Genomic DNA, 13971 nt, shown 5'->3' on the forward strand with positions numbered 1-13971 from the left:
TTTCTGTTACCAAACGGTCCACAGTGAATGTGTGGAACAATAAAATGTTACTCTTCAGACAATGAAGATAGAAAACTGAACGTGATATATTCTAGAAAGTATCAGTGTCAACGGGTATGATATAGTTCATAATGATGTTATAATTCATAAATAGTTTTTGTCAAAATACTTTTTTCATATAATTAAATGTAAGTGCCTGTCGCTGTAACTGGTTTATAACAGAGAAAAATCGGACTTTATGATTTCACTAAGTGGCTGCGCGAGTGATTGTTTTACATTTTTTTATTCATAATTGTATGGACAAGTATTATCTCAGCCAAATTGCGATTTGTAATACTGTAAATGTCTAAATCATAAAATTACTTGTGTTGTATTATGTTATTCGTGAATATAAAGCACATTAAATATAATTAATTTGGAGTGAATGAAAAATAGTATGTACAAAATACACTATGTGCAGTTTGAAACGTAAACGATATACATATTTATATAGTACTGACCAGTATCACGTATACACTGACTGAAATTTACAAGTCATTCATGATCAACCATCCATTCATGTTTCACACATTGTTTCATCGCATGATATGCATTTGGAATAGATTTGTGAATCTGTCAATTCATTGTTCATCATAACGATACACAATATAGCAATAACATCCCTCGATGATGCCGAAATCACTTTGGTCGGAAAAACTTGGACTTGATCGAGGCCGCCATTTTTAGACGAATACGTGACCAGTGTCTGGGATCAATGATAGCAACAACCGTTTCATGGTGGCTTGAAAGTCAATAATTATTTATTAATTGAGTTGAGACGTCAGCCATTATTCCTTGAGCCATCTTCTGCCCAAGGTTGAAGGTTTTGAAGAGCGTTTAGGGACGAATTACTCATGCACAGTGGGTCACGAATGTCGTAAATCGTCTTACTAGCTTCCGCTTGTAACGACATCATCAACCGGTTTGCGGCTTGTCGTTCGGCTTCTCTTTCTTCTGCGGTTTGTCGCCTGGGAAAAGAAAAGAACATCTTAAATCATCGGCATAAACAGCAGTATGGTGTCTGTATGATTACCAGAGGACAAATACCTCGTAAATATCACGCACTGAACTAATCTCCAGCTAGTTATTTCAGTGTGTAGTTACACATATTTTCCCCTCACATTTATACCAGCATGCATATGTATATCGCAGTCGAAAAGAAGTATATTAACTGATGCATGCATTTCTAAATATGGGTGTTTCTTAAGGACAACAACTTAAAAGCACATCTTATTTCGTTTCTCACTGAATTCGACAGAATGCGTATTGAACCCGGCGTCGTTAAAATACGTAGACAATCAGCGCCAATTACATCCCAGGGGTGTGATAAAACAATTATTGCCTAATGTGTCTTTAATCTTCAGATGCTTCAAGATTATTGTCTCCAATGGCAACCACGTATAATTTGATAACCAAGTCAAACCAAGACTAACTAAGGATAGTATCATCGTGTCATTTTGAAGGTAGCCTATGTGATGTGACTTTACTGCTAGGTCGTTGAAATAATACTAAGTATATACGTAGTATGTATGTATAAAAAGTGATGAAAAAAATTGCTGTGTTTGATGCACTACTAGTGACGAAGGTAATGCTACCTTGAATTAATTCAAAAGATACGAAATTTTAATTTAAGATTGGTTTGGGTGGTGCTGAATCGTGGGTATAAACTTCTTGTTTTACGAGACAAATGTTACCAAGAACTTAAGAAGTTGTTGTCGTCCCAGCTTTTATCTCAATCAAACTCTATGTCACGTGGTCTGCTAGCTTACATGTCTAACAACTGCCTTTCAATGGGGACACAATGCTGACTTGTCGGTGAGGGAGAGCTTCTAATCTCAGATGATGTGGTGTTAGGCAGGGGTTAATAGTATTTCACGCTCTGATCAGAGCAGATGGATCAATTATTAGTACTTGGAGTTCAAACACGCTGAACAAATTGAATAACTCTGGTATTGGCGAACAATTCGATTTTGCTGAGCCACGAGGGCAATTACTCGAGTCTTTGAAGAGCAAGAGTTATCTCCCATGACGCTTTTGAGTCAACTTGTCAGGCTGCTCACTCGCCTATAAAAATTTAACCGAACTACTGTCCACAATATTAGATTCTTTGAGAGCATATGTGGGGTCTCATAGAAAGTTGATAATGTTAAACGCATACCTTTCAGGATTTAATTGGATTCTGTACTTATCTAATCGTGCACGATTACCACCGAGCGGGTCAATCGACGTCTGATGTTGAAGGTAAAGGTGCTCTCACAGATTTGTAATCCCTCGTGAGTTTTTTGACTGTCTCTTTGCATTTTGGGATGCATTTGCAAGTAAGAAAAACACAATAGTCTAGACGTGACAAGCACTACCAGGAGATTCCAGCAGTCTGCCGAGAATTGAAACAACACAGTATTTCAACATGGCTCGTTGCAAGCGAAACAGTTGAAGAGCCGAATTAAAACTATTCAATTACTATTCTTTTCAACACGTGTAGGTAAGGATCTTGATATAAATACATTTTAAGACGTGAGTCACGATGTCCTTGCAGATTAAAAACATGTCTCAAGAGAATGCACATATTGCAGACTCGTTTTAAGTAAATACAGATGAAATTTAATCAACCACAATTATGCATTTAGGGACTCTTTTTCAATGCTTGTAACTTTGGATTGAAACTTTGGAAAAAAGATGAATCAAGATTCATTTTAGATTTCGAACATAGTGTGTATTGAGAAAAAAAATATTTTCGAGATGTATTTTGATGAAAAACAAATGTTATAAAATATTATTGTGATTTGTATTCAATCACACGTTTGTAAATTTGTCTTTTCAGACCACTTTTAAACTGTCTAGATTGTGTTAGAAATCAAACCATTTAAATTTAAATTTGATTTCTAATCTCTTCTCTCTATGCTTTATGTCAGTAACTGTGTATAGTATAAGAATAGCTTTCGTGAAGTTTGTTTTTGTTTGTTGTTGAACTCTTCACTCAGAAATAATCCGGCTATGTGGCGGCGGTCTGTGATCCAGACCTGTACAAGACAGTGATCAAAACTATGAGCATCAGTCTACAAAACTGCGATACGATGACGTGTGTCATCCAAGTCAGCGAACCTGTCCACTCGATTTTGTTTTTTATCATTTATGACAATTATAGATTAATTGTTCCAATAATTGTTCTATCTAGATCTTCAAGGGTTTTAAGAAATCATTCCTGTTAACGACTTCATGAATGGTTCATAGGTGGTAATATGTTAGGATCAAGGATCAGATTCCTTTAATCATAGAGAATAAAGTTAAACTACATCGGTCCACCAAAACAGATACCCTTTCGGAGTTATATGTAACAATCAGTCGAGACCATTAGTAATTTGATATGAAGAAAGAAGAAAACAATTATTAATAATTTCATATGAAAAAAGAAGAGAACAACATGCATAACTAGTCTGGTCTTGGACTCAGGAAAGGCAACACAAATGTATCTTACCTCCATTTCGTCCTCCTGTTTTGGAACCAGGTCTTGACCTGGGCGTCGGTCATCTTAAGCGCTTTGGCCAGGGCTGACCTTTCAGCTGAAGCCAGGTACTTCTGTCGATGGAAGCGTTTCTCAAGTTCCATGATCTGTAGGCGAGAGAAAGATGTCCGAGGCTTCTTACGCTTTGGTGGGGTCCTGTTCTGATAGGGATGACCAACACGCCGGACAACTGTAACAGAGGTTAGATATTGGGGATCACGCTCATATCGAACTGACGGATGGGATTTGTTTTACGAACTGTTATTTTTTGTACCCAGTCGATTGCTGCATATTCTTTATCATATACATGTAACAAAACGTGGTTATAAAAACTAAAGGGATTGTTCTTTGGAGCTGGTATTAATTAGATTATATTATTCCTATACGTCCAATATAATGACTTCTGGGTATCCTTAAAAAGCTCAATATTCAACTTGGACATCATCATTGCGTATAAACAAGATGCTCCAAAAAGTGAAAATCGTTCTCCGTATTTCCAGATATCCCAGAAGGGTCTATTATTATGTGCTAAAAACCAAAATAAGTAGAGCTAGTTTTTCTGAAGAGAAGTGGTTGACGACTGGGCGGCTTAGCTGTTTGTAGGGAAATGGTCGATACGAGCTAGTGACTTGATAAAGATACACCTGAACTTTAAGCTGTATCTAAGCGTATAGCAAATCAGGACTGTGTCATGTTCCCCAGGATGGTGAAAATGCTTAGTATTTGTTCTGAGATTTGTTTATAGTGAGATTACGATTATGGATTATCTTCATCTGGATTGTGCTACTTAGTGCAGTTGACGTCATGAGGCATATGCACAGGTGATAAATATTATCTTCAGAAGTATATCTTCAGTAGTCCTAAACTGAATAATGATGAGTCAAAATTCGCGTGATTGTTGCTGTTCCTGAAATATAATCTTGACTATAATTAGAAGTGGTTTTAGGCCTACCGCGCAAGGTCTCCAGATATGCAAACCACAGACCAAGTAAGTCGCCAAGGACAGTAAGTTTGTGAGTGAGTGAGTGTGAGTGAATGATTGTGTGTGTAGGTGGGTGAGTAAGTGAGTGAGTGAGTGAGTGAGTGAGTCAGTGAGTGAAGCTATGTCTCTCGGATGAGTCTAGTTTGATCTCCTATACCGCGATACATTCATTATGACAACGGTATAACATGGATGGAACAGTTCTTCTGTGTTGTGCATTGCTGGTAAATCCGCTGATAAAATCAACGTTTAAATCTAAATTATTTCTTATAACCATTGACAAGGTAAACAACGGTGTCATTTTTGCCATTTCAATCCATTTCCCTAGAATCCAACTGCAATTTTTCGACATTAATAACATGTCTACTTCGTCTTTTGATATGTAAGAAGGACACCGTGTGTTCGCGAAAATGTCCTGCTCTATCGGCACCACCTGCTATAAACATAAGAATTAATTTAACGATTTGTAAAATCTTAAATATCACGACAAAAAATTGTAGAAAGTGGATTAAAATCTAATGATGTGAACATGTATACTCTGGAACAATGGACGGTTTTGAAATCCATGATGGAAAGTAAGAGTAACCATCCAGTCAATGTATTTTCACCAGTGTTTTGTGGACTACATCAACACCGTTACTTCCTGGTGCCCTGTAGTACGAATGTTATCCCCTGATGCCAACATTTACAATGTTATTTTCTGATGTGCATAATTATAGTGTTATCTACATACATCTACCTTATGGTGTGACAATAACATGTTTATTTCCTGATGACTACATTAAAGTGTTACAGTAACACGGCTATTGCCTACTGCCTACGCTATCAACAGTATGAGTTTATGCATTGCATTAGAGGTTTCCTAAAACTAACATTAAGAATTAACAGTATTATTTCCTAATGCAGACGTTAAAGTGTCACAGTGTTATTTTCTTGATTCCGACTGTAAAGGTAAAACAGACAGTGCTGTTTCCACCTGCCTTCAGGTGTATTTTTGGTATGCTTGACGATGTTACTCCTGAGGCTTACACAAACGGTGAAACTACCCGATGCCGACATTAAAAGTGTTTGTCGTAACATATGAATGGATATTTCGCCATGTCAAAATTAACACTGATAAAATAGTGACAGTGCACGCACATTAGCACAGTCATATTCTGGTTCTATTGTCCACACACTTACTGAGTCATGTTTTGGTTCTGTTTTTCACACGCTAACAGAGTGAAGTTCTGGTTCGGTTCTTCACACATTAACAGCAATGTTCTGGTTCTACTGTCCACTCAATAACGAGTCATGTTCTGGTTCTGTTGTCCACACACTTACAGAGTCATATTCTGGTTCTCTTCTTTACACACTTACTGAGTCATGTTCTGGTTCTACTGTCCACACACCAACAGAGTCAAGTTCTGGTTCTGTTGTTCACACACTTACAGCAATGTTCTGGTTCTACTGTCCACACACTAACGAGTCATGTTCTGGTTCTACTGTCCACACACTAACGAGTCATGTTCTGGTTCTACTGTCCACACACTAACGAGTCATGTTCTGGTTCTACTGTCCACACACTAACGAGTCATGTTCTGGTTCTATTGTCCACACACTAACAGAGCCATGTTCTGATTCTTTTGTCCACACACTAACGAGTCATGTTCTGGTTCTATTGTCCACACACTAACAGAGCCATGTTCTGATTCTTTTGTCCACACACTAACAGAGCCATGTTCTGGTTCTATTGTCCACACACTAACGAGTGATGTTCTGGTTCTACTGTCCACACACTAACGAGTCATGTTCTGGTTCTACTGTCCACACACTAACGAGTCATGTTCTGGTTCTACTGTCCACACACTAACGAGTCATGTTCTGGTTCTACTGTCCACACACTAACGAGTCATGTTCTGGTTCTATTGTCCACACACTAACAGAGCCATGTTCTGATTCTTTTGTCCATACACTAACAGAGCCATGTTCTGGTTCTATTGTCCACACACTAACGAGTGATGTTCTGGTTCTACTGTCCACACACTAACGAGTCATGTTCTGGTTCTACTGTCCACACACTAACGAGTGATGTTCTGGTTCTACTGTCCACACACTAACGAGTCATGTTCTGGTTCTATTGTCCACACACTAACAGAGCCATGTTCTGATTCTTTTGTCCACACACTAACGAGTCATGTTCTGGTTCTATTGTCCACACACTAACAGAGCCATGCTCTGATTCTTTTGTCCATACACTAACAGAGCCATGTTCTGGTTCTATTGTCCACACACTAACGAGTGATGTTCTGGTTCTACTGTCCACACACTAACGAGTCATGTTCTGGTTCTATTGTCCACACACTAACAGAGCCATGTTCTGATTCTATTGTCCATACACTAACGAGTCATGTTCTGGTTCTACTGTCCACACACTAACGAGTCATGTTCTGGTTCTATTGTCCACACACTAACAGAGCCATGTTCTGATTCTACTGTCCACACACTAACGAGTCATGTTCTGGTTCTATTGTCCACACACTAACGAGTCATGTTCTGGTTCTATTGTCCACACACTAACAGAGCCATGTTCTGGTTCTATTGTCCACACACTAACGAGTCATGTTCTGGTTCTATTGTCCACACACTAACGAGTCATGTTCTGGTTCTACTGTCCACACACTAACGAGTCATGTTCTGGTTCTATTGTCCACACACTAACAGAGCCATGTTCTGATTCTTTTGTCCACACACTAACGAGTCATGTTCTGGTTCTATTGTCCACACACTAACAGAGCCATGTTCTGATTCTTTTGTCCATACACTAACAGAGCCATGTTCTGGTTCTATTGTCCACACACGAACGAGTCATGTTCTGGTTCTACTGTCCACACACTAACGAGTCATGTTCTGGTTCTATTGTCCACACACTAACAGAGCCATGTTCTGATTCTATTGTCCATACACTAACGAGTCATGTTCTGGTTCTACTGTCCACACACTAACGAGTCATGTTCTGGTTCTATTGTCCACACACTAACAGAGCCATGTTCTGATTCTACTGTCCACACACTAACGAGTCATGTTCTGGTTCTATTGTCCACACACTAACGAGTCATGTTCTGGTTCTATTGTCTACACACTAACAGAGCCATGTTCTGGTTCTACTGTCCACACACTAACGAGTCATGTTCTGGTTCTATTGTCCACACACTAACGAGTCATGTTCTGGTTCTACTGTCCACACACTAACAGAGCCATGTTCTGATTCTATTGTCCATACACTAACGAGTCATGTTCTGGTTCTATTGTCCACACACTAACAGAGCCATGTTCTGATTCTATTGTCCACACACTAACAGAGCCATGTTCTGATTCTATTGTCCATGCAACAACAGAGCCATGTCCTGGTTCTACTGTCCACACACTAACAGAGCCATGTTCTGATTCTATTGTCCATACACTAACAGAGCCATGTTCTGATTCTATTGTCCATACACTAACAGAGCCATGTTCTCGTTCTACTGTCCACACACTAACAGAGCCATGTTCTGATTCTATTGTCCATGCACTAACAGAGCCATGTTCTGATTCTATTGTCCATACACTAACAGAGCCATGTTCTGGTTCTACTGTCCACACACTAACATAGCCATGTTCTGATTCTATTGTCCATACACTAACAGAGCCATGTTCTGATTCTATTGTCCACACACTAACAGAGCCATGTTCTGATTCTATTGTCCATACACTAACGAGTCATGTTCTGGTTCTATTGTCCACACACTAACAGAGCCATGTTCTGATTCTATTGTCCACACACTAACAGAGCCATGTTCTGATTCTATTGTCCATACACTAACAGAGCCATGTTCTGATTCTATTGTCCACACACTAACAGAGTCATGTTCTGATTCTATTGTCCACACACTAACAGAGCCATGTTCTGATTCTATTGTCCATACACTAACAGCGTCCACACATAACAACGATGTTGTTGTACTGATGCCCATACACTATACGATTCGCGTTTTGGTTCTTTTGTCAGAGAGTCATGTTCTGGTTCTATTGTCCACACACTAACAGCGCCATGTTCTGATTCTATTGTCCATACACTAACAGCGTCCACACATAACAACGATGTTGTTGTACTGATGCCCATACACTATACGATTCGCGTTTTGGTTCTTTTGTCAGAGAGTCATGTTCTGGTTCTATTGTCCACACACTAACGAGTCATGTTCTGGTTCTACTGTTCACACACTAACAGAGCCATGTTCTGATTCTATTGTCCATACACTAACAGCGTCCACACATAACAACGATGTTGTTGTACTGATGCCCATACACTATAAGATTCGCGTTTTGGTTCTTTTGTCAGAGAGTCATGTTCTGATTCTATTGTCCATACACTAACAGCGTCCACACATAACAACGGTGTTGTTGTACTGATGCCCATACACTATAAGATTCGCGTTTTTGGTTCTTTTGTCAGAGAGCCATGTTCTGATTCTATTGTCCATACACTAACAGAGCCATGTTCTGATTCTATTGTCCATACACTAACAGCGCCCACACATAACAACGGTGTTGTTGTACTGATGCCCATACACTATACGATTCGCGTTTTGGTTCTTTTGTCAGAGAGTCATGTTCTGGTTCTATTGTCCATACACTAACGAGTCATGTTCTGGTTCTATTGTCCATACACTAACAGCGCCCACACATAACAACGATGTTGTTGTACTGATGCCCATACACTATAAGATTCGCGTTTTGGTTCTTTTGTCAGAGAGCCATGTTCTGGTTCTATTGTCCACACACTAACAGAGCCATGTTCTGATTCTATTGTCCACACACTAACGAGTCATGTTCTGATTCTACTGTCCACACACTAACAGCGCCCACACATAACAACGATGTTGTTGTACTGATGCCCATACACTATAAGATTCGCGTTTTGGTTCTTTTGTCAGAGAGTCATGTTATAGAGACATAATGTCATTGTTAAGGAAACACGTGAAACATGCTGCTTTTACCTGTCATGCCTTCGTAGATCTGCTGCACATTAATAATTCATCTAATCTATACGTTTACTTCTGTAATATTTGCCAAAGGACTTTGGCCTTTATCACTGGACGCTAGACAATTCACAGAATAACACATTTAATTGACATTTCACATACACGTGATTGAAACGGCGACACACAGAGTATTTCAGTCATGATGTAGTGTACCTGATTAAGTATGGCACGAATATGTAAGATGTAACGTGTCTGGGATTTAGAACACACATGACTAAATATATCCATAAACAAAACAAGAGTGTATTCAAACATGCAATCACACACATACACATACAAACACATAAACACTTTTTCCTTTTTCGGTGGGCAGTTTAGTGGTTAAAGGGGAAGTCCTGGGTTCGATTCCCCACATAGGTACACGTGTGAAACCCATTGGCTGTGTCCCCAAGTGATATTGCTGTAAGATTGCTACAAGCGACTTAAAACACAACTCCCTCACTCACTTCACTTGCAGCAACATATTTGCATCCTCATACTCTATTCACTTTGCACGAATTATGACACAATGGACTCCCTGTGCATACCACTATACACATGAATAATGCACATGCAAAATAAACATACAGTCTCTATACTCCCTGCACACAACAAAAGTTTCAAATCACAAACTGCAAATCCAAATATCAGGGGAAAGCTCCAAACAACGGACATGCAGAGCTATGTTGCGATGCCTCTTTCAGTGCCTTAATGAATAAAACCAACACGGTATATATCTTCGCACGTGAATGATAATGCATTTTTTGTAAGTCGGTGCAAATGGCGTGCGAAAAGGCGTCAATAATATGAATATAATAATCAAACATCTTTGAAAATATTGTTCATTGTCCAATTCCAGTTATATGATAATTGTCTAGTTTATCAACTTACCGTTAAGTAACGGTACTATTGACAGATACCGGCACCAATTTGGTTTTAAATAGCTTATGTTAAGTTTAACACATTGTAAACCTTACTTACTTCTTTTCGTCTGTAGTTGTAAAAGGGAATAAACTTGAAGTTAAGTCTTAAATAGTGTTAAAAAACATTTTAAAATGCCTAAAAAGATAAAACTATACGTTTTATTGTTAACGCATACCTGTACAAGTCTCAAAAATAGATTCATTTCAAAACTCGTCGTGATTGAGCTAAATTACTAAAATGCCTTAAAGTGTCTGTACAGGACGCTATTGCGTCTTACGCGTAATAGCAAGGCACACTTAGGCAATTTACATGCAAAGTGGCTTATACTCTTAATATCGATTTCTATTGTTTGGTTGCATTAGGTTATATTTATTGACACAAAACCTTAAAAAATCATTATGGGACAAAATGCATGTTTAATTATGTATCAACATTCAAAGGTTTAAATTAAGCAGAATATCTACATATATATCACAATCCACTTGCAAAGGTATTTATAAACCGTTTCGTTATAAGTACCGCTGATGTTTTAAATGCTTTACAGAATTGCCATTAAAGACAAAAATACAAAACAAGTTTCCATTATATGCCATGGATATAAAAAAGAGAAGAAAAGAAATATCCCAAGTTGATGCATTAGTAATTTAAGATTTAAGGAGATAATCAAATCAAAAACTGTGGTGTAAATTTGATATTCCTTCAAAAATCAATTTATAAACGCATTCATCAAGCTTTCCAGTTTAGGACTTCTTAAACGCCATATATATTGTACCATAGGCGATTAAGGTTTCAATTGATTATCTCTGAGTAAGATGATCGGTTTTGATTGGTATCATGACTGACCAAGACAACAATATTGATCACTATTCACGGATGGGATTAGCACCAACAAATGAGGGAGCATGCAGAAGGAACTTCCTCACGGAATTGTGTCGTTTCCAAAATTGTTCTATAATATGAACATCAATTTTCATTAACCGTCATTATGTTCTCATTAGTGTATTGTTACTTTTTAGCAAGTCTTAAACGATAATCACAGATTTGAGACTGCAACGGAATCAAAATAGCACAGGGGTGATCTAAATATATTTGAATAAATCGAAACCCATGGCTATCAGTATTATATATTTTCATTTTCGATAAATGAGATGGAAACAGGCGTGGTTATGAATAGATGTAGAGGCTGAGAAAAGAAGCTTCCTCTTTAACGTTTTTTAATCAAATCTACATATTGTGATTTTTCCAGAAATACCACAGATGTACTTGTGCATCAATATTAAACCGAATGTATATGATGCTTTTGTAAGCCCCACCCAACCCTACCCCTATTTGTATATTAAACGAACACAGTCATTTTTTTTATATTAACGTTACCATGATCAATTTACACACCAGTGGATACAGTACAAGTGGAGGTATTCATTAGAAGCAACAGATATAGCTAACGAAATATGCAAATATATACCTGCTGAATGGCCGAGGGGTCGTGTTCCATGTCATAACAGTGTGATTCATAGTATTTTCGACATCAATAAAACAACGATAAAATAGAGAGTTTTTGTGCCTGAGGGAGGCTCGAGTTTCTTCGCCTGTCGCGGGGCAATTATACATTCACAACTGTAACTTGATTGGATTTAGTAGTGACAGAAGAAAGCGTAATATGCATAACAAACCGTCACTAGCTGGGATTACATGTCAATATCAATAGACGGATGGCTATATCAAATTAGGCACAGGAACTTTTAGTTACCATCAATTTCCTGAACGTTATATGGCGGAATGTCACAGAACACGATGCAGACAAGAAATACGCATTTTCAGATTCTCATATGAGCAAAGTTTGCGTTTGCGATGATTTTGTCAAAGGTATTTGAACATGAATAGTGGTTAACAGGACATAGTCAACTTTGATAATTTTTAATGCAACAGGTAAGTAGGTAGGTAAGTAGGTAAGTAGCAGAACCACTTGTCATATAAACTAAAATGTGAGCTAATGGAAATTGATATAGATTAGTAAATTAAAATAGTTTCTTACATATAAGATCATGCTATTTAGAGACAAAAGAAAACCGATCGGAATCTTGGTTTTACAGGGAAACTTTTATCTATAAGTGTTTCTTTTACTCGGAGAAACGTTTTCAAAGGCTAGGAAGAAATCAACAGTGCGACTGAAACTGATAAGTTACATGTAGTACACGAGAAGAACTACAAGGCATGCTGAGCGGCTCAAAAATGTTTTTATTTTGTCCTTGACAGGAGAGAGGCTTAGGGATTCCAGACTGGCTTGGTGCTTCCGCTTACATGAATCAACAAGTCTGGTTTCAAACTCGCTGGCACCGCGGCGATTGTTACTGTCTCAAGAATATATATAATTACTACGACACTAAAATGACTTATCGATCCTCTGTTTATCTACATAAACATCTGACATCTGACACACAAACAGAATAACATAGCGGTAAATGTCTAATAACACGGAGACAAATACACATGAACCTAAGTACAGAAATACCTTACTCGTTCTTTTTACGAATAATATGGAATACGACTTACGTGGAACTTACCTCCAAATCTGTCCCGCCGAATATCTACCCAGGGTATACTGTAATTCGGCCACAGAGGCACAACAGGGTGGGGTCTGTGGGTGGGGACACGAATCACCCCCGTAGACTCAGAGTTTGTGAGGTATGGGACGCAGCCCACAGGCGAAAATGGCACGTTTTTAATAATTGGCGAGTAAGGATTGTCGGATGATGGACTGAAAGGACCTTGGGACAACGATGACTTCGTTGACCGGGGGCGATCGTCTCTCTTCAGGGGTGCCTCGCCAAGAATTTTCTTGATGCTAAAAGACAACTCTGTGTCGGAATCCTTCTGGACAACGGCTTCTTCGCTTCTATCTTGTGACATATTGCTGTGTTGCCAGCGGTCAGTAAGCTCAAGCTAGAACATCAGTTGTGCGAATCCAATATCGCCTCCATCTTACAAGCTTAGGTGTGAAAGAGTGTAAAAGAGCATCTTAATAGTTAGTCTATTAAATAAAGCACTAGGCCATTTCTCAGATCAGATATAGTCAGCTAATTGTCAGGAGGGTCATTAAAACGGCATGACACTTGCAGTGTAGAAAGTCGCACGTGGACGACCCCACTGGCTGCTGATTGGTTTAGCTCTAGTTGCTGTATAGCGCCATCTGTCAACAAGCCACGCCCCCTATCAGTTCCTTCTCGCGTTACTACAAGGAAAATCCGTTCAATGTTTCTAACAGCGAAAACGGATCGATTGGCGAGCGCTCTTTGAAATTAGAAATCTGTTGTGAAAATCTGACAAGTGCCCGCTTCTAACTATTGGAGTCCAACTGCGAGTGGAATTAGCGGAAATTTAGAATGGTTTGTTGTCTTTCTTATGGCTAGGGGCATCAAGACATCCCTCTTGAGTTTCCGGACACGAAAATGGATTCTATCAAGAAAATTGATAACTCAGGG

The 13971-nt window shown here is 38.7% G+C and overlaps 1 protein-coding gene across 1 annotated transcript; it reads right to left on the bottom strand.

Moving 5' to 3' along the window:
* Positions 1 to 820: 820 nt before the first annotated feature.
* On the bottom strand, positions 821 to 13399 carry LOC137266225 (T-cell leukemia homeobox protein 3-like). Its single transcript, XM_067801723.1, has 3 exons — positions 13054 to 13399; positions 3515 to 3731; positions 821 to 1007 (listed from the first exon to the last, which is right to left on the bottom strand). Exons 1-3 carry the CDS (start codon positions 13397 to 13399, stop codon positions 821 to 823), a joined length of 750 nt encoding a protein of 249 aa, XP_067657824.1.
* Between the last annotated feature and the right edge of the window lie 572 nt (positions 13400 to 13971).

Source organism: Haliotis asinina, chromosome 15 (assembly GCF_037392515.1).
Source record: "Haliotis asinina isolate JCU_RB_2024 chromosome 15, JCU_Hal_asi_v2, whole genome shotgun sequence".
Lineage (NCBI taxonomy): Eukaryota > Metazoa > Mollusca > Gastropoda > Lepetellida > Haliotidae > Haliotis > Haliotis asinina.

Coding starts and splice junctions, on each gene's coding strand:
- LOC137266225 (XM_067801723.1), bottom strand. CDS start 13,399: ATGTCACAAGATAGAAGCGAAGAAGCCGTTGTCCAGAAGGATTCCGAC. Junction 3,732..13,053: donor TCGGCGGGACAGATTTGGAG/GTAAGTTCCACG, acceptor CCTCTGTTACAG/TTGTCCGGCGTGTTGGTCAT. Junction 1,008..3,514: donor AACAGGAGGACGAAATGGAG/GTAAGATACATT, acceptor TTCTTTTCCCAG/GCGACAAACCGCAGAAGAAA.